The 21,485-nt window shown below is 38.9% G+C and overlaps 1 protein-coding gene across 2 annotated transcripts in view; it reads right to left on the reverse strand.

The window, feature by feature from the left end:
- The window catches only part of ADAM11 (ADAM metallopeptidase domain 11), a 615,610-nt gene that overhangs the window by 345,832 nt on the left and 248,293 nt on the right, over positions 1-21,485 (reverse strand). For both annotated transcript variants that reach the window (XM_053699946.1, XM_053699947.1), the window contains exons 13-14: positions 9,356-9,446; positions 9,220-9,271 (exon numbers count right to left, since the gene is read on the reverse strand). In XM_053699946.1, the coding sequence (XP_053555921.1) occupies positions 9,220-9,271; positions 9,356-9,446 (143 nt within the window). The remainder of the gene's footprint in view (positions 1-9,219; positions 9,272-9,355; positions 9,447-21,485) is intronic.

A 21,485-nucleotide genomic window follows, 5' to 3' on the forward strand; every position in this document is an offset into this window, starting at 1 on the left:
CCTTGAGCAGGAGTTATAGGTTCTGACACGTGGGGAGAGCTAGATGGCATAACCTCCCTTTTGTTAGTCTTAGAAACCTCAGGTGATAAATCTTTAAAATGGTCTTTATAACTTATAGAAAGGTCAGTGCATTTATTACACATTCTAACAGGGGGTTCCACAATGGCTTCTAAACATAATGAACAAGGAGTTTCCTCTATGTCAGACATGTTTAACAGACTAGTAATGAGACCAGCAAGCTTGGAAAACACTTTAATAAATGTGAAAAAAAGCAATAATAAAAAACGGTACTGTGCCTTTAAGAGAAAAAAACTACCACATAAACTGCAAAACAGTGAAAAAATGTAGTAAAACTACTAAACTCTACGAAATTTTTACTGTGTGTATAAGGGACTAAAGCAGCATTGCACCCACTTGCAAATGGATGATTAACCCCTCAGGCCCAAAAACAAATTAGAAAAACTTATAACCTGTTAACAAACAGTCAAACACACTGTCACAGCCCTTCTGTGGCTCATACCTGCACTTAAAAACGATTTTTGCAGGAACAAAACCCTCTATAGAGGCCCTATAAGCCAGAGGACTCCTTCAGGGAAGCTGTATGTCTCAGACTGAAAACGAAAATAGGCCCCTCCCACCATGCACTCAAAGTCAGAGGGCCTTAAAAAAGTACTCCTAGGAGTAATCTAACAAGCCATGTGGAAATTAGGCCCCAAATAAAGATTTATCACCCTCAGAGAAAAAAACGTTTTTATTTATAAATCATGCAAACGTTTTTACACTAAGTAATATAGGTTTTAACATGAATATTATCCCTTTTTGCAAGCATGATCCCAGTTGTTGTTAAATCACTGTATCAGGCTTACCAGGCACTATCAGCATTTTCTAGACCTTATCATCTCTCTAGAAAAAAATATACTGAACATACCTCAAAGCAGGCAATCTGCAGACCGTCCCCCCAACTTATGTTTTCTTTCCATACTCTTCAGTTATGTGTGAGAACAGCAATGGACCTTAGTTACAAACCGCTAAGATCATCAAACCTCCAGGCAGAATTCTTCTTCCAATTTCTGCCTGAGAGTAAAAACAGTACAACGCCGGTACTGTTTAAAAATAAACTTTTGATTGAAGGTAAAAACTACACTAAGTCACCACATCTCTCTTGATACTTCCTTTCTTGTCAAGAGCTGCAAGAGAATGACTGGGGGTGGCAGTTAGGGGAGGAGCTATATAGACAGCTCTGCTGTGGGCAGGGCCGGTGCTAGACTATTTTGCGCCCTAGGCAAGACCAGCTACTTGCGCTCCCCTACCAAAAAAAAACTCCCCCCTCCCCTGCATATGAAAAGATCCATTATACGAACAGAAGCAGTCTGAAGTCTGTGTACATCAGTATACATCTAAAACGTTGGGGCTTAGTTAGAAGTCTGAAAATCAGCGCCATGCTATTTAAAAATAGGCAAAACTATAAATTTTTACAAAAACACACCCAGATGGGCTATATAAATGGTGTTACGGTTACCCTTAGTCTCGCTGAGGGATGGACCGCTTAGTAGCCTGGATCCCTATTGCTAAAGAGGGGAGAAGCTGTTTTCCATAGTATTCTATATGAGTCTCGCAAATATAGAATAATCTCCCTTAGCTGCAGTACAGCTAGGATACCCTTCTGCCCACAAAAACGAGTCAACGCTGCGATTGAGGGTCAAACAAGAACTCAGGACTGGGATGCCCAGCTTGCTTTTTATTAAGGTTACATGCACACAGGGCACTCCCAGGGGGGGGGGGGGGGGAAGCACAAAATATCCCATCACACATTTAGATAGAGAGCAATGTCCTTTGACAGGCCACAATAGGATTACAGTACTTAAGATAACAAGTTTACAAGTTCATCTTATCAATTAGCAGTCTGGCTCCGGAGGTGATTAGACAATGGGATTGTTTATCACTGAACTTAGAGCTGAGGCCAGCAAACTTGTATTTAGACAATAGTTTCTAAAAGCTGAAAAAAGTTAACTCTTTATGAAATGATACTTGTTACGGTTTTCTTGGAGCCCTTCTTAGGCGCTGGCTTGGCTGGTTCAGGCATTGCTGCTGGGAAATAAGCTCTTCACAACAAAATAACTAATGCTTCTGTAACAAATGGATCATCTACAAAACATTTATGCAAAGGAAAATCTAGTGTATAATGTCCCTTTAAGTTGGGGCTTGGTTAGGAGTCTGAAAATCAGCACAATGCTATTTAAAAATAGGTAAAACTATACCTTTTTACAAAAACACAACTAGATGGGCTGTATAAATGGATCATCTACAAAATATTTATGCAAAGGAAAATCTAGTGTACAATGTCCCTTTAACATAATGATTAATCATGTGGAGTAAATAAATATTTGTATGCATGGTTTGGTTCAGGGTTTTCAAAGCCTTGCTGTATAAATGTATGAGAGAGAAACAAATAGAGAGAGAAAGAGAGAGAGGGGGGGGGAGAGAGAGAGAGACAAAGAAGGAGAGAGAGACAGAGAGGGGGAGACAGAGAGGGAAAGAAGAGAGAGAGAGATGGGGGAGAAGAGACAGAGAGACAGTGAGGGGAGAAGAGACAGAGAGATGGGGGGAGAAGAGAGAGAGAGAGACAAAGAGGGGAGAAGAGAGAGAGGGGGAGAAGAGAGAGAGAAAGAGGGGGAGAATAGAGAGAGAGAGGGGGGAGAAGAGAGAGAGAAAAGGGGGAGAATAGAGAGAGAGAGAGAGAGAGAGAGAGAGAGAGAGAGAGAGAGAGAGAGAGAGAGGGGGAGAAGAGAGAGAGAAAGAGGGGGAGAATAGAGAGAGAGAGGGGGGAGAAGAGAGAGAGAAAAGGGGGAGAATAGAGAGAGAGAGAGAGAGAGAGGGGGAGAATAGAGAGAGAGAGGGGGGAGAAGAGAGAGAGAAAGGGGGGAGAATAGAGAGAGGGAGAGAGAGAGAGAGAGGGGGAGAAGAGAGAGACAGAGAGAGGGACAGAGAGAGACACACATAGGGGAGAGAGACACAGAGGGGGAGAGAGACAGACAGAGGGGAGGGAGAGAGGCAGACAGACAGAGGTGGGGGAGAGACAGACAGAGGGGGAAAGAGACAGACGGGGGGGGGAGAGTGGAACAGAGAGAAACAGATGGGGAGAGAGAAAGACAGAGCAGAGGTAGTATACACTGTACGCATGGAATATACTGCAATAGTCTGCTTCCCCAAATCACATATCCATGTAACATAAAGCTGCTGATAATCAGATCTATTTTATTTGTTTGTGAAGTCTTAAAACGCCCTATAAAAAATACTTGGTATATCTAAAATGCTTGTTTAAGTTAGGTGCTGCATCAGCCTATTTTGCACTAAAAGGGTTAATACTTAAACAGGGGTTCTGGATAAAAGTGCACCCTATTGCTTCATCAAGCCCAGCAATTTTGATGTTACAGAGTCCCTCCATCGTACTTCACACTTCTACAGCTCTGTCTGTTGTCCTACCTTGTTTGTGTCTTGAAGGTCACAAAAGTGTAATCATCCTCTCTGCTGCCTCATAGCCCTTCAGGCTGCAGCCACACAAGTCACCGGGACGCCCGTGTGTAGTGACCGACTGCATATCTCCACCACCAGCACTTAGCTGCACACCCCACTCTTGCCGCTCTTTTACTGAGCCTGGCTCCAGGGAGTGATGTCATCAGCCTGTGCTGCTTAAGGTGGTAACTCAGAGATAGCAGCTGCCTTAAGGTGGATTGGATACACAATCCATAGATATTGGCGGCACCCAGAATTTGACAGCACGGTGCACCCAGTTTGACAATATCACTTACTTTTTTTTTAGCCCACTCCCGACCTGCAGGCTGCTGACTCTGACATATTTGTTGTAGCATGCTGCAAGTTGGGGAACCCGGGTCGTGGCCGGCTGCGCCCTAGGCGGCAGTGCGCCCTAGGCGGATGCCTAGCTTGCCTAGTGGGAGCGCCGGCCCTGGCTGTGGGTGTCCTCTTGCAGCTTCCTGTTGGGAAGGAGAATATCCCACAAGTAATGGATGAACCCGTGGACTGGATACACCTTTACAAGAGAAATCAGTTCCTGTTTCACCTGAATGCTAGTATGTCTAGTTATTTGAGTGGGCTCCAGCTAAAATCACTTTTCTGGGCTACATGGCAGCCTGTTCCAGGCAGATGAAGGACCCTCTGGCAGAGCTACCTAGTCTGGGTAGCTGGAGTCTGCCACAGGGTGGGACCCTGAGTCCTTTTGCTGTCAGGCATCATGGGTGGCTACAGGCTGTGGTCACTTGCCAGCTACATAGCTGCAGTCGGCAGGGAGGAAGCAAGACCCGTTTGGCTGAGCTACCCAGTCGGGGTAGCCCGGGTATCCGGGGTATCCATCACAGAAACCTTTTCTGCATGCAAAGCTTATCATGACAACTGTTACACACTACAGCTGGAGATATAATCTCCACTAGCTTACAACAGATACACTTAGCTTTGGTAGAACTGTGTTCAGGCAGCATGGTTCCTACAGCAGCTTCTGAGACAGGATCAGATTGAGACATCTTGTAAAATGTAAAAAAGAAAAAATAACATTTAAACAGAAATATCCTATTTCCACATATAGCAGTTTCAGGAATGGGGAAAATGCAAATGCTAAAATTGGCAAAAAAAGGCAAATAGCGTAGCCCTCTGAGCATAAAGAAGGCAAGGAGCATATAGAAAGTAAGGTAAAATAAAACTAAATTTTTTGGCACCAAGTATGACGCACGACGCAAAAGGAAGTTGAGAATTGTTTTTGCGCCAACAAACATCCGGAAATGACTCGCGTCATAACAAACACAATTTTGCACCAAACAACCTAGCGTCAACTAAGACGCAGGAAATGACGAACTTGCGTCATTACAGACGCACATTGGCGCAAAAAAAATTCTCGCACTAAGAATGACGCAATTAATAACAGCATTTTGAGCCCTCACAAGGCTATTTGCCCGCAAGTTTTTCAAAGAATAAACAAGTCAAATTGAAAAAAAGACTATACCCCAGGTAAGACAAACTTCCTAAAACATGATTCCCATAACGAAACTGCCAGACTGCAAAGGGAAATACACATAGACCTGACTCATGGCAAATATAGGTAAAATACATATATTTAAAACTTTATACATAAAGCGCCAAACCATAGCTGAGAGTGTCTTAAGTAATTATACATACTTACCGAAAGACACCCATCCACATATAGCAGATAGCCAAACCAGTACTGAAAGCTATCAGCAGAGGTAATGGTATATAAGAGTATATCGTCGATCTGAAAAGGGAGGTAGGAGATGAATCCCTACGACCGATAACAGAGAACCCTTGAAAAGATTTCCCGCGAGGGAAACCATAAAATCAAATAGGCGATACTCCCTTCAGATCCCTCTGACAAACACTGTTCTCTGAGAGAAATTGGGCTTCAGAATGCTTATCACAGAAGAAATCATAAAAATCAAGCCCAAACTTACGTCACCACCTCCATAGGAGGCAAAGTTTGTAAAACTGAATTGTGGGTGTGGTGAGGGTTGTATTTATATGCATTTTGAGGTTTGGGAAACTTTGCCCCTCCTGGTAGGATTGTATATCCCATATGTCACTAGCACATGGACTCTTGCCAATTACATGAAAGAAATAATAATAATATTGAAACAGCTGTGTAAGATTAATAACAGTGCGTGAGTAACAGTCAAACGCTGTTAACAAGGTGAGATTGCTGAAGACCGTTTAATGTCAAAAATCCTACACTATGGCAAGACTAATCACAGCAACATGACACAGGGTAGTTATACTGCATCAGCAAGGTCTCTCCCAGGCAGACAGACGTTTAAGAATGTGCTGTCCAGGTTCTTCTGATGAAGCACAAAGAAACAGGCAACGTAGAGGACCACATATGCAGTAGACTTACAAGAAAATTTAGTGCAGCAGATGAAAGACATATCATACTTATTTCCCTTCTCAACTGGAAGTTGTCCAGTAGTGCCTTCAGTTCAAAACTCAAAATACAGTGGGACCCTGGTACACCCATCTACTGTCTGCAGAAGTCTGGTCAGAAGTGGTTTTCATGGTGGACTTGCAGCCAAAAAGCCATACGATTTTTAAATATTTAGTTTGTTAACTGAAGGGCTGGAGAACGGTACAAGAATGAGTATCTGCAGGCAACAGTGAAGCATGGTGGAGGTTCCTTGCAGGTTTGGGGCTGCATTTCTGCCAATAAAGTTGGGGATTTGGTCAGAATTAAAGTGAAGGTAAAGTTATAGGACCCATCAATCGTATTTATAACCCTTTTACTAACTTAAATCCAGTCGCTAGCTTTTTTTAAAAAAACCCATTATTGATTTATGTAATTTTATCGCTATATTTTTCTTACGGTTCCTTTCCAATTCTCCTCCCATTCACCATTTCCTGGTTTAGGATACTGTGACGTATAGAGCGGTCCCAGCCGCTCTATACGTGTCTACTCAGCTCGTGCACATCGAGCAGCGAATAACCGCGCATGCGCCTCATTTTTAATTGTGAATTGTGAAGTCCGTCCGTCAATTGTGAAATCCTTGTAACGATGCCCACAAAATACAGTTTAAACTGCGCATGCGCGAAACGTGGACGTGCACGCTTGGAAAATGCGAAGTTGAAGATCTTACACATGCGCATCTGCATCCAACTGATGATGACATAAATTGATGGCCGCCTAACGGCCAAAGAATCAATTGGATGGCTGAACAACGTGATCGTTGTCTATATAAAAAAAAAATTCACGGGTTGATTTTCGGATAGCCGAATACATAACAATAATATAAAATATCGCAGGTAATATAAAGATTGGGAAATATTGATGAATGAAAGTTATATTTATTTTGCTTGATATATGTAATTATTTATAATACAGCGTTTCACTTTACCTTCACTTTAATGGTCTCATGCAATACCATCAGGGAGGCATCTGATTGGCCTCACATTTATTCTGCAGCATGACAATGGCCCTAAACATACAGCCAAAGTGATTAAAGTGGTGGTTAACATTCTAGCTACAACAAAAGGCCCCCAAAGGCGAGAGCGTTGATTGGAGAACAATTCAAACCTTTAGCTCACAGAAAAATTTACTTTTGAAATGGGCAGCAGAGCACTGGTTATATGAATTTCATAGCTATATTAAAAAGTAAGTTATAGCACATCTTCATTTCACCACCCTCTGAGGAAGAAGGATTATATGAGGAACCTTTAAAACGCGTAAGGGACTTTTTATTTTACTTATTCTAGACAAGCAATATTTTATTGAACACTTTCGAGTGTTCTGGTTTTATTGGGACATTTTTTTAAATGTTTAAGTTTGAGTGCTGGACATCGAACTTTGGTTCATAAACACCCCTGCACAATAAAGACCTGGCTTACACTATATAACAAGGGACACTAGTGTAATAATTACTTAGTCCATCTATGTTTGTGAAATTTTATAGGTGCATATCATACCTCATACTGTTGGAGGACACAACATGTGAGTGTGAAATTGTTATCGATTGTGATTTTTATGCTTAATAAATTAACAAAATCACACAATAGTTTGTTTCCTTTTCTCACCTCACTTGGGTCTGCATGAATATCGGCTGTTTCCTGAGAGGATTTTCAACACCCTTAAGGGACAGTCTACCATAGAATTATTGTTGTTTTAAAAGATAGATAATCCCTTTATTACCCATTCCCCAGTTTTGCATAACCAACACAGTTATATTAATATACTTTTTACCTCTGTGATTACCTTGTATCTAGGAACCTTCTTCCAGCCCCCTGATCACATGACTGTGACTGTTTATTATCTAATGTCTTAAATTTAGCATTGTTTTGTGCTAAATCTTAAATAACCCCCTGTGCCTGAACACAGTGTTATCTATATGTCCCACGTGTACTTTCTGTCTCTTTGTGTTGAAAAGAGATTTAAAAAGCATGTGATAAGAGGCAGCCCTCAAAGGCTTAGAAATTAGCATATGAGCCTACCTATGTTTAGTTTAAACTAAGAATACCAAGAGAAAAAAGCAAATTTGATAATAAAAGTAAATTGGAAAGTTGATTAAATTTAAAAGTCCTATCTGAATAATGAAAGTTTAATTTATACTAGACTGTCCCTTTAGTCTACCCGGTTTGGAAGTACCATACTACTGACACACCGGAGGTCTCTCCCTCACCAAGGCGGCAGATTACCTCATAATATTGAGGTTATCTCTAGTAAGTGGGATGCCTATCGTATTTGTCTTCTGTATTCATTTTATGCTGTACCATTTACAGTATTAACCATCAGTGCTATAGATCTGTAACCAGTGATTTACTGAACATATATTGGTTATTCCTTCAGTGCTATCATACTCCATTTTCTGTTTACATTTCTTGGAAGTGAATCTAGGTGACCCCTCTGTAATCACCTACACAACAAAGCTTTTTTGATAGCTGCTTTTTGGATTCCACTATATGTCATCCATAGCACAATCTTTTAAGTGCTGCTTGCCACATATCTGAGTTTTCTTGGATCTGTGGCATTCTACTTATTGTTGACATCTTCATTTCAACTGATGAACTAAACTCCTCCTAAAATATCACTAACATTCACAATCTGTTTTTATAAAGGGGAGAGTTTACCATCACTAAGGTATGGCTCACACAGAGCCCTGATGTCAACATCATTGAGTCTATCTGGCATTACATGAAGAGACAGAAGCAACTAAGTGGGGCTAAATTCACAGAAGAACTGTTGTTAGTTCTCCAAGATGGTTAAAAAAACAACCTGCCGAATTCCTTAAACTGTGTGCAAGTGTAACTAGAGGAACTGATGCTGTCTTGAAGGCAAAGGGTGGTCACAAATATTGATTTGATTTAGATTTTTCTTTTGTTCACTCACTTTGAATTTTGTTCATTGATAAAAATAAACTATTGACATTTCTATTTTTTAAAGCATTCTCACTTTACAGCAGTTTTTCAAACCTGCCTAAAATGTTTGCACAGTATATATATATATATATATATATATATATATCTTAAAATAATATATATTGAATATATAAACCATTGTCCTCTAGATATAGTTTGATAAAACATATGTAAAAGTTATTCTGTTCTGCTGTACAAGTATATTGAATCTGGTGAGACACTAAAATTATAATCCAAATTGGAAATGGTTTTTGGTATGGATAAAGCATAATAGTTATTGCTGCTGCTGTTGTTATGACTCACCCAGTGTCCTCCATGATGCATCCCTGCCATAGATCTGGACACTTACAATCACCTGAAAGAAGGAACCAATATTACATTTTTAAGAACTATTTTTTTCCCACATCATCCTGAGTAAGGAGCAGAAATGTAGTCTTACCAGCTGCCATACGCAACTTATTCCACATCATTCCAAGATTTTGTCCCAGAGTTTGTGCCAGCGTCACTGCCATGACATCAATTCTACCATACTGAGGAGAAAAATGATGTAAACATTGCTGCACTGTACAAGGTGTTTTCCCACAATATGTATTAACTTTACATGGGTACTAATAAATACAGACACACATAGAATGTCACTGATACAATTCACCAACGTTTTTCAATCACTGTTTTCAGGGCACACTAACAGGGCAGATGTGTGAATGAGAGAACAGGAGAAATATACAGCTGATTAGTAACCATGGTTATTAACCTGCTCTCCTGATCTCTTTTGTCCTGTTAGAGTGTCCTCTAACTGAGAAACACTGGTCTACACATATAATAAAAATATAATGAAAATAGTTCAATAAAATGATGTTCTAGGCAATGCTAGGGCATGTAGATGTCACATTCTATATTCAAGTTAAAGGCTAAATGAAAATAAAAGTTGGGGTTCCATAAAATGCTATAGAACTCTTGTCTTCACTCTCACTATGCAGGGAGAAAGCACTAAAACATTTTAATGGAGTGAGGCTTAGAAGTTCCTGCTGTCCATAAGATTAAAGAGCACATTGGAGTATTCTCACTGGTATACACATATGATTAATCTTTTGTTGTGTTTTATAAACAGAATGACAGAGATTATGTGGGTTTGTCTATCTGAATAGGTCTCTCAATAGCTAGAGATTTACTAACATGTGGCTGTCCAGAGTCAGAAGTTTAACATTTATATGAGCCAGACATATTGTGCATTTGTCCACCAAAAATGAAATATAGTCCCCTTTATTTCACTTCCTAAATTCTTTGTTTTTCTAGGCAGAATATTGACAAATGTCACTCATTTATCCATTCCTATAAATTAAATATAATGAGCCAGATTGCAAGTGGATCGCAAAATTGCGCTTTCGTGAGCACCATATTTGTGCTCCACTCATAATATTTTAAATGGCCTGCAATAGAGTGCACTACCATAGGCTCCAATGGGAGCTTCGTTCTCATGCCATGAGACACTGCATGACAATTAGTGTAGCGAAGGGACATGCAGCGAATTCAGCGATGTGCAGCAATTTTATATATATATATATACACAGTATGTATATGCTTACATACAGTATATATTTACAGGGAACCACAGCAGAAGTAATCTTCAATTTTAAAACTTTACACCCACATGGGTTAAATAATGAATAAGCTTGATTTTCTTTATTAATTTATGATAGTGTTGTATCTCACTTCCATTCCAAACACTTTCTAACACACAATCTTTTTTGTTGATTTGTAACACTTATTGTATATTTCTCTATGTAAAGCATCTATTATCTATTTATTATGATGTGACTATTAAATTTATTGATTCTTTCATTTTTTGTTATTATTATTATTATTATTATTATTATTATTATTATTATATTTATAGAAGTTAAAACTCCCATAAAATTGCAGGAAGCACTTAGCACTTTATTTATGTATAGATATTTTTAAGCTTATTCGTTATCCACTAACTTTGTAGATCCATGTGTTACTAAACTCTTTATACAAATAAACCTAAAGCAAACAAAGAAAAGTTCCTTGCAAAGTCTGTTGCAAAGAACCACCTGAAGGGGTTAACTCACACACAAAAAAACGCAAGTCTGCCACCTATTGCACATAAATTGCAAAAGAAAGAAGAGGATTGGACAAAAAATCCATCAATCAATTGTCATCAACTATAGAGAAATCTATTTAAGGGCTCTATTCACTTGTAGTAAGCATCTTGATAAAGGCAGGGGGACGCTGCCGAAACGCGTAGATCGGTGCTTACTACCACCACTTTGACACCACTTTTGGCTCATCTAAGAAAACCAGGAAGCAGGACAGGTGCACTCTCACACTTAGCTAAGATAGAGTGTGTGAGAGATTGCTATAAAATCCTGTTGTGGTGCTTTCTTGTGTACCGAGGCCATAATCTGGACTTTCATTCACATTATTTGAGCAGATTTTAGCAATACAGGGGCATTCCACACTGTATTGAAACATACCTCCCAACATTTAAAAATTCAAAAGAGGGACATTCTCCACCCCCCCCCCCCCCCCCGCGGCAACATTTTGAAATGTGGTGGGCAGGAGCAGGGGCGGGGCTTAAAAAAATCATAAGACCAAAGTAATATAAATAAAATTCTAAATAAAGTCATATCTTTTAATAATCTTAGGCAGCAAATCAAAGACAAGCTCAAACCACTGGTATAGCTTTGTGATCTCTGTATTTAATTAACTTTTGCATAGTCAGTGCTAAATATTTTTATCTTAATTGGACATTTAATAATAGATTCTTTAAAACTGCTTTCTGCATTCCTCATTAATATTCTAGATTCTGGCCTTTAAAGTTAGAAAAAATGCACAGTAACACACTACATAGCATACACTTACACATGCAGATACACACATACTACATTGCATACACTTACAAATGCAGACACACACACACTACATAGCATACACTTATACATACAGATACACAAACACACCACATAGCATACACTTATACATGCATATACACACACACCACATCGCATACACTTATACATGCAGACACACACACACTACATAGCATACACTTATACATACAGATACACAAACACACCACATAGCATACACTTATACATGAATATACACACACACCACATCGCATACACTTATACATGCAGACACACACACACTACATAGCATACACTTATACATACAGATACACAAACACACCACATAGCATACACTTATACATGAATATACACACACACCACATAGCATACACTTATACATACAGATACACAAACACACTACATAGCTTACACTTATACATGCAGATACACACACTTCATAGCTTACATTTATACATGCAGACACACACACTACATAGCATACACTTATACATGCAGACACACACACTACATAGCATACACTTATACACGCAGATACACACACACACTACATAGCTTACACTTATACATGCAGATACACAGACTACATAGCTTACATTTATACATGCAGACACACACACTACATAGCATACACTTATATATGCAGATACACACACACACACACACACTACATAGCTTACACTTATACATGCAGACACACACACTACATAGCATACACTTATATATGCAGATACATACACACACACACACACTTATACATACAGATACACACACACACTACATACTGTAGCTTACACTTATACATGCAGACACACACACTACATAGCATACACTTATACATGCATACACAAACTACATAGCTTACACTTATACATGCAGATACACACACATACACACTTATAGATACAGATAGACGCACACACTACATCATATATGGGTATCTGTAACTCATTGCATGGGGTACTGGGGTTTGCAAGCACATTAGCTGGCAGACTGAGGCTGCCACTGTTTGTTACCCTGGTGTTAGCACTGCTCATCATATAAAACTGAAGGCATGCTAGTATTATCACCAGGGGTTAGAGGGTATACAGCCTTCCTATTCCTGCCTAACCCACACACCATTAGTTTTCCACAAGGAATCTAACAGGTATCTAACCCTGGGAGAGAAAAGCCAGCTGCTTCTGAGTATGTGCCCAATAGAATATATTTTTTTTTTTAATGCATAGGGCAATGCAGGACAGATAGCTAGCAACCCGGGACAGCGGGACAGACTCCTAAAATCGGGACAGTTGGGGGGTATGTTGAACGAGTGTGCATTTGTCTTACAAGCAACTGTTTGAGTGCTATTAAACTCGCTACACCCATCACTGGGATTCCCTATGGACCTAACTATCTCTGCAGTTAGCTGTACAGGAGTTTTCTTCATCCATCTGATAGAACTAGCCTGTTTAAGTGCTCACACTATTCCAAAAATAATTTGATTCCACAACGCTACTTTGTTTCTTCGTCTTGGGAATAGAACAGAGAAAACCCACCTCATTGGATAACTAAAGGTCACGTGACCGGGACATCCATAACAACGCATCTTAGCGTTCAGCCACCATTCCTCGGCCCTCATCAAACAAACAGAGGTATTTGCCGCTAAAGTTGAGAGACTTGTTCTGCCAGCTAAGGACCGCATATCACATCCTATACAGTGACTGGTCACTAGTGTCTTTCCTATATTGCCATTGTTTATAATGGTCTGATCTACTATAGTACCGTATAACTTGTACGCTAGATTATTATAACATTTGTTTTCATAACATATTGTACTCACTGTTTGTAAAATTTATTTAATTTTGCATATGATTGTTTTTATCTATTTTTTTAGTTAATTTGAACTAATTTGATGCCGGCATCTTATTCGATCTCTTTGTATTTTTAACTTAGTCTCAGTTCAGCTACCTGCGAGTAGTTAAATACACATATTGTGCATATTTTGTTATCATTTTTTATACCTAGTGTCCAATTAAATTGATTTTTTATACTATTATTTTTTAATTTTATTATTTTTTTTTATACAGTTAGACAGTAAGCTCCGTAGGAGTGCATATCCATTTTTGTTTTCTTGTAGTTCACCTAATTCACATACAGCTATATTACGAGTTTTCAGCGCTATAGGGAAATTAACGAGCGCCACAAAAGCGGTGTTAATTCACCTCCCTATAGCGCTGCTATTACAAGTTTTTAAAAACCCGGCTTGAGTGGGCGATATGGTGGCGTTAAGCTCCATACCTCACCCAAATACAAACAGTGTTTTGACGTGCTCGTGCACGATTTCCCGGTAGACATCAATGGAGAGAGCACCTGCGATCGCGGAAAAAAAAAAGCTCCATAACGCAGCCCCATTGATGTCTATGGGGAAAGAAAATGTTTAAACCTAACACCCTAACATAAAAACCACGTCTAAACATCCCTAATCTGCTGCCCCTAACATCGCCACAACCTACATAATGTTATTAACCCCTAATCTTCTACTCCTAACATCACAACCACCTAAATAAAACTATTAACCCCTAATCTGCCGCTCCCGATATCGCCGCCACCTAAATACACTTATTAACCCCTAATCAGCCGCCACCACTATACTAAAGTTATTAACCCCCAAACCTCTGGCTTCCCACATCACTAACACTAAATAGATATATTAACCCCTAAACCTAACGTAACCCTAAGCCTAACCCTAACCCCCCCAACTTAAATATAATAAATCTAAATTAAACTTACAATTATTACCTAAATAATTCCTATTTAAAACTAAATATATACTTACCTGTGAAATAAAACCTATGCTAGCTACAATATAACTAATAGTTACATTGTATCTAGCTTAGGCTTTATTTTTATTTTACAGGTAAGTTTGTATTTATTTTAACTAGGTAGAATAGTTACTAAATAGTTATTAACTATTTACTAACTACCTAGCTAAAATAAATACAAATTTACCTGTAAAATAAAGCCTAACCTATCTTACACTAACACCTAACACTACAATTAAATAAATTACCTAAATTAAATACAATTAAAATAATTAAATACAAATACCTAAATTACAAAAAAAAACCCACTAAATTGCACAAAATAAAAAACAAATTACAAGATATTTAAACTAATTACACCTAATCTAATAGCCCTATCAAAATAAAAAAGCCCCCCAAAATAAAAAAAAACCTAGCCTAAACTAAACTATCAATAGCCCTTAAAAGGGCCTTTTGCGGGGCATTGCCCCAAAGAAATCAGCTCTTTTACCTGTAAAAGAAATACAAACAACCCCCCCAACAGTAAAACCCACCACCCACACAACCAACCGCCCAAATAAAACCCTAACTAAAAAAACCTAAGCTCCCCATTGCCCTGAAAAGGGCATTTGGATCGGCATTGCCCTTAAAAGGGCATTTAGCTCTATTGCAACCCAAAGCCCTAACCTAAAAATAAAACCCACCAAATAAACCCTTAAAAAAACCTAACACTAACCCCCTGAAGATCCACTTAAAGTTTTGAAGATCCGACATCCATCCTCAACGAAGCCAGGAGAAGTCCTCATCGAAGCAGCAAGGAGTCCTCAACAAAGCCGGGAGAAGTCTTCATCCAAGCCGGGAGAAGTGGTCCTCCAGATGGGCAGACGTCTTCATCCAGACGGTATCTTCTATTTTCATCCATCCGGTGTGGAGTGGTTCCATTTTCAAGACATCCGGTGCGGAGCATCCTCTTCTTACGATGGTCGCTGTAGAATAAAGTTTCCCTTTAAGTGACATCATCCAAGATGGCATCCCTTACATTCCGATTGGCTGATAGAATTCTATCAGCCAATAGGAATTAAAGGTGAAAAAAATCATATTGGCTGTTGCAAACATCCAATAGGATTGAGCTTTCATCCTATTGGCTGATCCAATCAGCCAATAGGATTGAGCTTGCATTCTATTGGCTATTTCAATCAGCCAATATAATGCAAGCTCAATCCTATTGGCTGATTGCAACAGCCAATAGGATTTTTCCCCCTTTAATTCCTATTGGCTGATATAATTCAATCAGCCAATAGGAATGTAAGGGATGCCATCTTGGATGACGTCACTTAAAGGGAAACTTCATTCTACAGCGACCAACGGAAGAAGAGGATGCTCCACGCCGGATGTCTTGAAGATGGACCAGCACCGCGTCGGATGGATGAAGATAGAAGATGCCGTCTGGATGAAGACTTCTGCCTGCTTGGATGAAGACTTCTGCCGCATGGATGAGGATGGATGTCCGGTCTTCAAAAACTGTAAGTGGATCGTCGGGGGTTAGTGTTAGGTTTTTTTTTAAGGGTTTATTGGGTGGGTTTTATTTTTAGCTTAGGGTTTGGGCAATGTAAAAGAGCTAAATGCCCTTTTAAGGGCAATGCCCATACAAATGCCCTTTTCAGGACAATGGTTAGCTTAGGTTTATTTAAATAGAATTTTATTTGGGGAGTTTGGTTGTGTGGGTGGTGGGTTTTACTGTTGGGGGGTTGTTTGTATTATTTTTTTTACAGGTAAAAGAGCTGATTTCTTTGGGGCAATGACCCACAAAAGGCCTTTTTAAGGGCCATTGGTAGTTTAGTGTAGGCTAGGGTTTTGTTTATTTTGGGGGGACTTTTTATTTTGATAGGGCTATTAGATTAGGAGTAATTCGTTTTTATTTTTTATAATTTTGTTTGTTATTTTGTGTAAGTTATTGTTTTTTTTGTAATGTAGATAATTGTAGTTTATTAATTTTATTTATTTTATTGTAATGTTAGGTTTTAGTGTAAGGCAGGTTAGGTTTTATTTTAAAGGTAAATTTGTATTTATTTTAGCTAGGTAGTTAGCAAATAGTTAATAACAATTTACTAACTAGTCTACCTAGTTAAAATAAATACAAACTTACCTGTGAAATAAATATAAAACCTAACGGCTAGATTACGAGTTTTGTGGTAAGGTGAAAAAGCAGCGTTATCAGGTTATAACGCTGCTTTTTCACTACCGCTGGTATTACAAGTCTTGCAGATTTAAGGGCACCGCACACTTTTTTGTCCTTACCGCAAATCATCTTACGCAATTTGCGTATAGTCTTTTTTCAATGGGACTTTCATTGCGCCGGTATTACAAGCTTTTTTTTATAGGCAAAAAAGTGAGCGGTGCACCCTATCCCGTCAAGATTGGTAACGCATTCTAAAGTCAGTAGTTGCTGTAGCATAAAACTCATAACTAAAGTGCTAAAAAGTACACTAACACCCATAAACTACCTATTAACCCGTAAACCGAGGGTCTATCGCATCGCAAACACTAAAATAAAATTATTAACCCCTAATCTGCCGCTCCGGACATCGCTGGGACTAGAATAAAGATATTAACCCCTAAACCGCCGCACTCCCGTCTCGCAAACACTATATAAATATTATTAACCCCTAATCTGACGCCCTAACATCGCCGCCACCTACCTAAATTTATTAACCCCTAATCTGCCGCTCCAGGCATCGCCGCCACTAGAATAAACATATTAACCCCTAAACCACAGCACTCCGCCTTGCAAACACTAGTTAAATATTATTAACCCCTAATCTGACGTTCCTAACATTGCCGCCACCTACCTACGTTTATTAACCCCTAATCTGCCGCTCTGGACATAGCCGCCACCTACATTATACTTATTAACCCCTAATCTGCTGCCCCCAACATAGCCGACACCTACATTATATTTATTAACCCCTAATCTCCCTCCCCCAATGTTCCCGCAACCTACCTACATTTATTAACCCCTAATCTGCCTCTCCCAACGTCGCCGCCACTATTCTAAATTTATTAACCCCTAAATCTAACCCTAACACCCCCTAACTTTAATATAATTAAAATAAATCTAAATAAAATCACTATCATTACCTAAATTATTCCTATTTAAAACTAAATACTTACCTGTAAAATAAACCCTAAGTTAGCTACAATATAACTAATAGTTACATTGTATCTAGCTTAGGCTTTATTTTTATTTTACAGGTAAGTTTGTATTTATTTTAACTAGGTAGAATTGTTACTAAATAGTTATTAACTATTTACTAACTACCTAGCTAAAATAAATACAAATTTACCTGTAAAATAAAACCTAACCTGTCTTACACTAACACCTAATACTACACTACAATTAAATAAATTACCTAAATTAAATACACTTAAATAAATTAAATACAAATACCTAAATTACAAAAAAAAACCACTAAATTACACAAAATAAAAAACAAAATTACAAGATATTTAAACTAATTACACCTAATCTAATAGCCCCATCAAAATAAAAAAAACCTAGCCTAAATTAAACTACCAATAGCTATTAAAAGGGCCTTTTGCGGGGCATTGCCTCAAAGAAATCTGCTCTTTTACCTGAAAAAAAAATACAAACAACCCCCCCAACAGTAAAACCCACCACCCATTGGAACAGCCAATAGAATGCGAGCTCAATCCTATTGACTGATTGGATCAGCCAATAGGATTGAAGTTCAATACTATTGGCTGATTGCATCAGCCAATAGGATTTTTTCAACCTTAATTCCGATTGGCTGATAGAATTCTATCAGCCAATTGCAATCTAAGGGAAGCCATCTTGGATGATGTCATTTAAAGGAACCTTCATTCGTCGTTAGTCGTCGGAAAGAAGAGGATGCTCTGCGTTGGATGTCTTGAAGATGGAGCCGCTCCGCACCGGATGGATGAAGATAGAAGATGCCGTCTGGATGAAGACTTCTGCCCGTCTGGAGGACCACTTCTCCCGGCTTGGATGAAGACTTCTCCCAGCTTCGTTGAGGACTTCTCCAGGCTTCGTTGAGGATGGATGTTGGATCTTCAAAACTAAGTGGATCTTCAGGGCGTTAGTGTTAGGTTTTTTAAGGGTTTATTGGGTGGGTTTTAATTTTAGGTTAGGGCTTTGGGCTGCAATAGAGTTAAATGCCCTTTTAAGAGCAATGCCCATCCAAATGCCCTTTTCAGGGCAATGGGGAGCTTAGTTTTTTTAGTTAGGGTTTTATTTGGGGGGTTGGTTGTGTGGGTGGTGGGTTTTACTGTTGGGGGGGTTGTTTGTATTTTTTTTTTCAGGTAAAAGAGCTGATTTCTTTGGGGCAATGCTCCGCAAAAGGCCATTTTAAGGTCTATTGGTAGTTTAGTTTAGGCTAGGTTTTTTTTAATTTTGATAGGGCTATTAGATTAGGTGTAATTAGTTTAAATATCTTGTAATTTGTTTTTTATTTTGTGTAATTTAGTGTTTGTTTTTTTGTAATTTAGGTATTTGTATTTAATTTATTTAATTGTATTTAGGTAATTTATTTAATTGTAGTGTAGTGTTAGGTGTTAGTGTAAGACAGGTTAGTTAAAATTAATACAAACTTACCTGTAAAATATTGTAGCTAGCTTAGGGTTTATTTTACAGGTAAGTATTTAGTTTGAAATAGGAATAATTTAGGTAATGATAGTAATTTTATTTAATTTATTTTAATTATATTTAAGTTAGGGGGTGTTAGGGTTAGACTTAGGGGTAATTAAATGTAGGTAGGTTGCAGCAACATTGGGGGAGGGAGATTAGGCGTTAATAAATATAATGTAGGTGTCGGCTATGTTCGGGGCAGCAGATTAAGGGTTAATAAGTATAATGTAGGTGGCGGCGATGTCCGGAGCAGCAGATTAGGGGTTAACAAATGTAGGTAGGTGGCGGCGATGTTAGGGGCGGCATTTTAAGGGTTAATATTTAACTAGTGTTTGTGATGTGGGAGTGTGGCGGTTTAGGGGTTAATATGTTTATTATAGTGGCGGCGATGTCCGGAGCGGCAGATTAGGGGTTAATAAGTATAATGTAGCTGTCGGGGCGGCAGATTAGGGGTTAATAAGTGTAAGATTAGGGGTGTTTAGACTCGGGGTTCATGTTAGGTGTAAACATACACGTAAACATACATAGGTGTAAACATACATTTTGTTTCTCCATAGGAATCAATGGGGCTGCATTACTGAGCTAAAAGCTGCTTTTTTGCAGGTGTTTGACTTTCTCAGCCGGCTCTCCCCATTGATGTCTATGGGGAAATCGTGCACGAGCACGTACAACCAGCTCACCGCTGACTTAAGCGGCGCTGGTATTGGAGTGCGGTATGGAGCTCAATTTTGCTCTACGCTCACTTCTTGCCTGTTAACGCCGGGTTTATAAAAACCTGTAATACCAGCGCTGTAGGTAAGTGAGCAGTGACAAAGTGCAAGCTAGCAATGCACATCTCTTACCGCAAAACTCGTAATCTAGCCATTTATATATATTATATATATTTATGTAGTAATGTGGGAGGCCAGAGGTTTAGGGGTTAATAGTTTATTTTAGTAAATTTCGTTGTGGGGGCTTGTGGTTTAGTAGCTAATAGATTTATTATTGCGGCGGTGTGGGCGGAGGGCCGATTAGGGGTTAATAATCCTTAAATAGTGTTTGCGATGCTGGAGGGCGGTGATTTAGGGGTTAATAGGTTTATTATAGTGGCGACGATGTTGGGGAGCGGCGGAATAGGGATCAATACATTTTTTAAGTGGCGGCGATGTCCTGAGCGGCAAATTAGGGGTTAATAATTTTATTTTAGTATTTGCGATGCGGAAGGGCCTCGGTTTAGGGGATAATAGGTAGTTTATGGGTGTTAGTGTACTTTTTAACAGTTTAGTTATGAGTTTTATGCTACAGCTTTGTAACGTAAAACTCATAACTGCTAACTTGTCATTTTAGGCTGTACCGCTCACTTTTTGGCCTCACAGCAAAACTCGTAATACCAGCGCTATGGAAGTCCCATTGAAAAAAAGAATTTTTTAAAAGTGCGGTACTGACATTGCTTGACGGTCAAAAAGGTGTGTGGTACACCTTTTCTGACAAGACTTGTAATAGCGGCGTTAAGGAAAAAGCATTGTTATGAAGCATAACAATGCTTTTTCACTCCTATCGCAAAACTCGTAATCTATCTGATATTTAGGGATTATTGTGAACCTTTTGGATATAGCCTACTGTCATCACTAAGAACACTCACACCTTCCAACACTTTTTTCACAGGGATCCACAGTTCCCATATACTTTTCAGTGCCATTTTCTTTCTAACATCCCAGGCGCACCAACTTTAACCTCTAAAGGCTGCGAGCTCTAGGTAGCAATAACCAGTCACTTGTAAAGGCTGGTTATTTATTGCACACCTATTTGCGGGCTCGCAATAAATTAGCACTCCACTTGTAATCTGGCCTAATATCATGTGTATAATAGGAATTGGAGAGCCGGTTTCAGTGTCACTCACCCTATGGCAACATGCATAGACCACATTCAAGTTATAAACCTAGCTGGTAGTAACAACAGCAACAACATTTATAGACTATAATGGAGATTTTTGCTTTTACTATTAGTTATTAATTATACAAATAGAATAAGGTATAGCCTTTAATGCCACTGATTTATTAAATATGTTAGATAACACAAACTAAAGAGTTGCCATAACCAGTGTTCCATCTAACATCTCACATTTGTGAGCAACCCAGAAGTGAAACAGTTAATTAGAGAGCCATACCTTGCAGTCAGCATTGTGTAGTATTTGCTAACTGCAGGTTGTAGTTCCCTTCTTAACTGTTTCATTGCTGGGCCACTCACAAA

The sequence above is a fragment of the Bombina bombina genome, chromosome 1 (genome assembly GCF_027579735.1).
Source record: "Bombina bombina isolate aBomBom1 chromosome 1, aBomBom1.pri, whole genome shotgun sequence".
In the NCBI taxonomy this organism is placed as follows: Eukaryota; Metazoa; Chordata; class Amphibia; order Anura; family Bombinatoridae; genus Bombina; species Bombina bombina.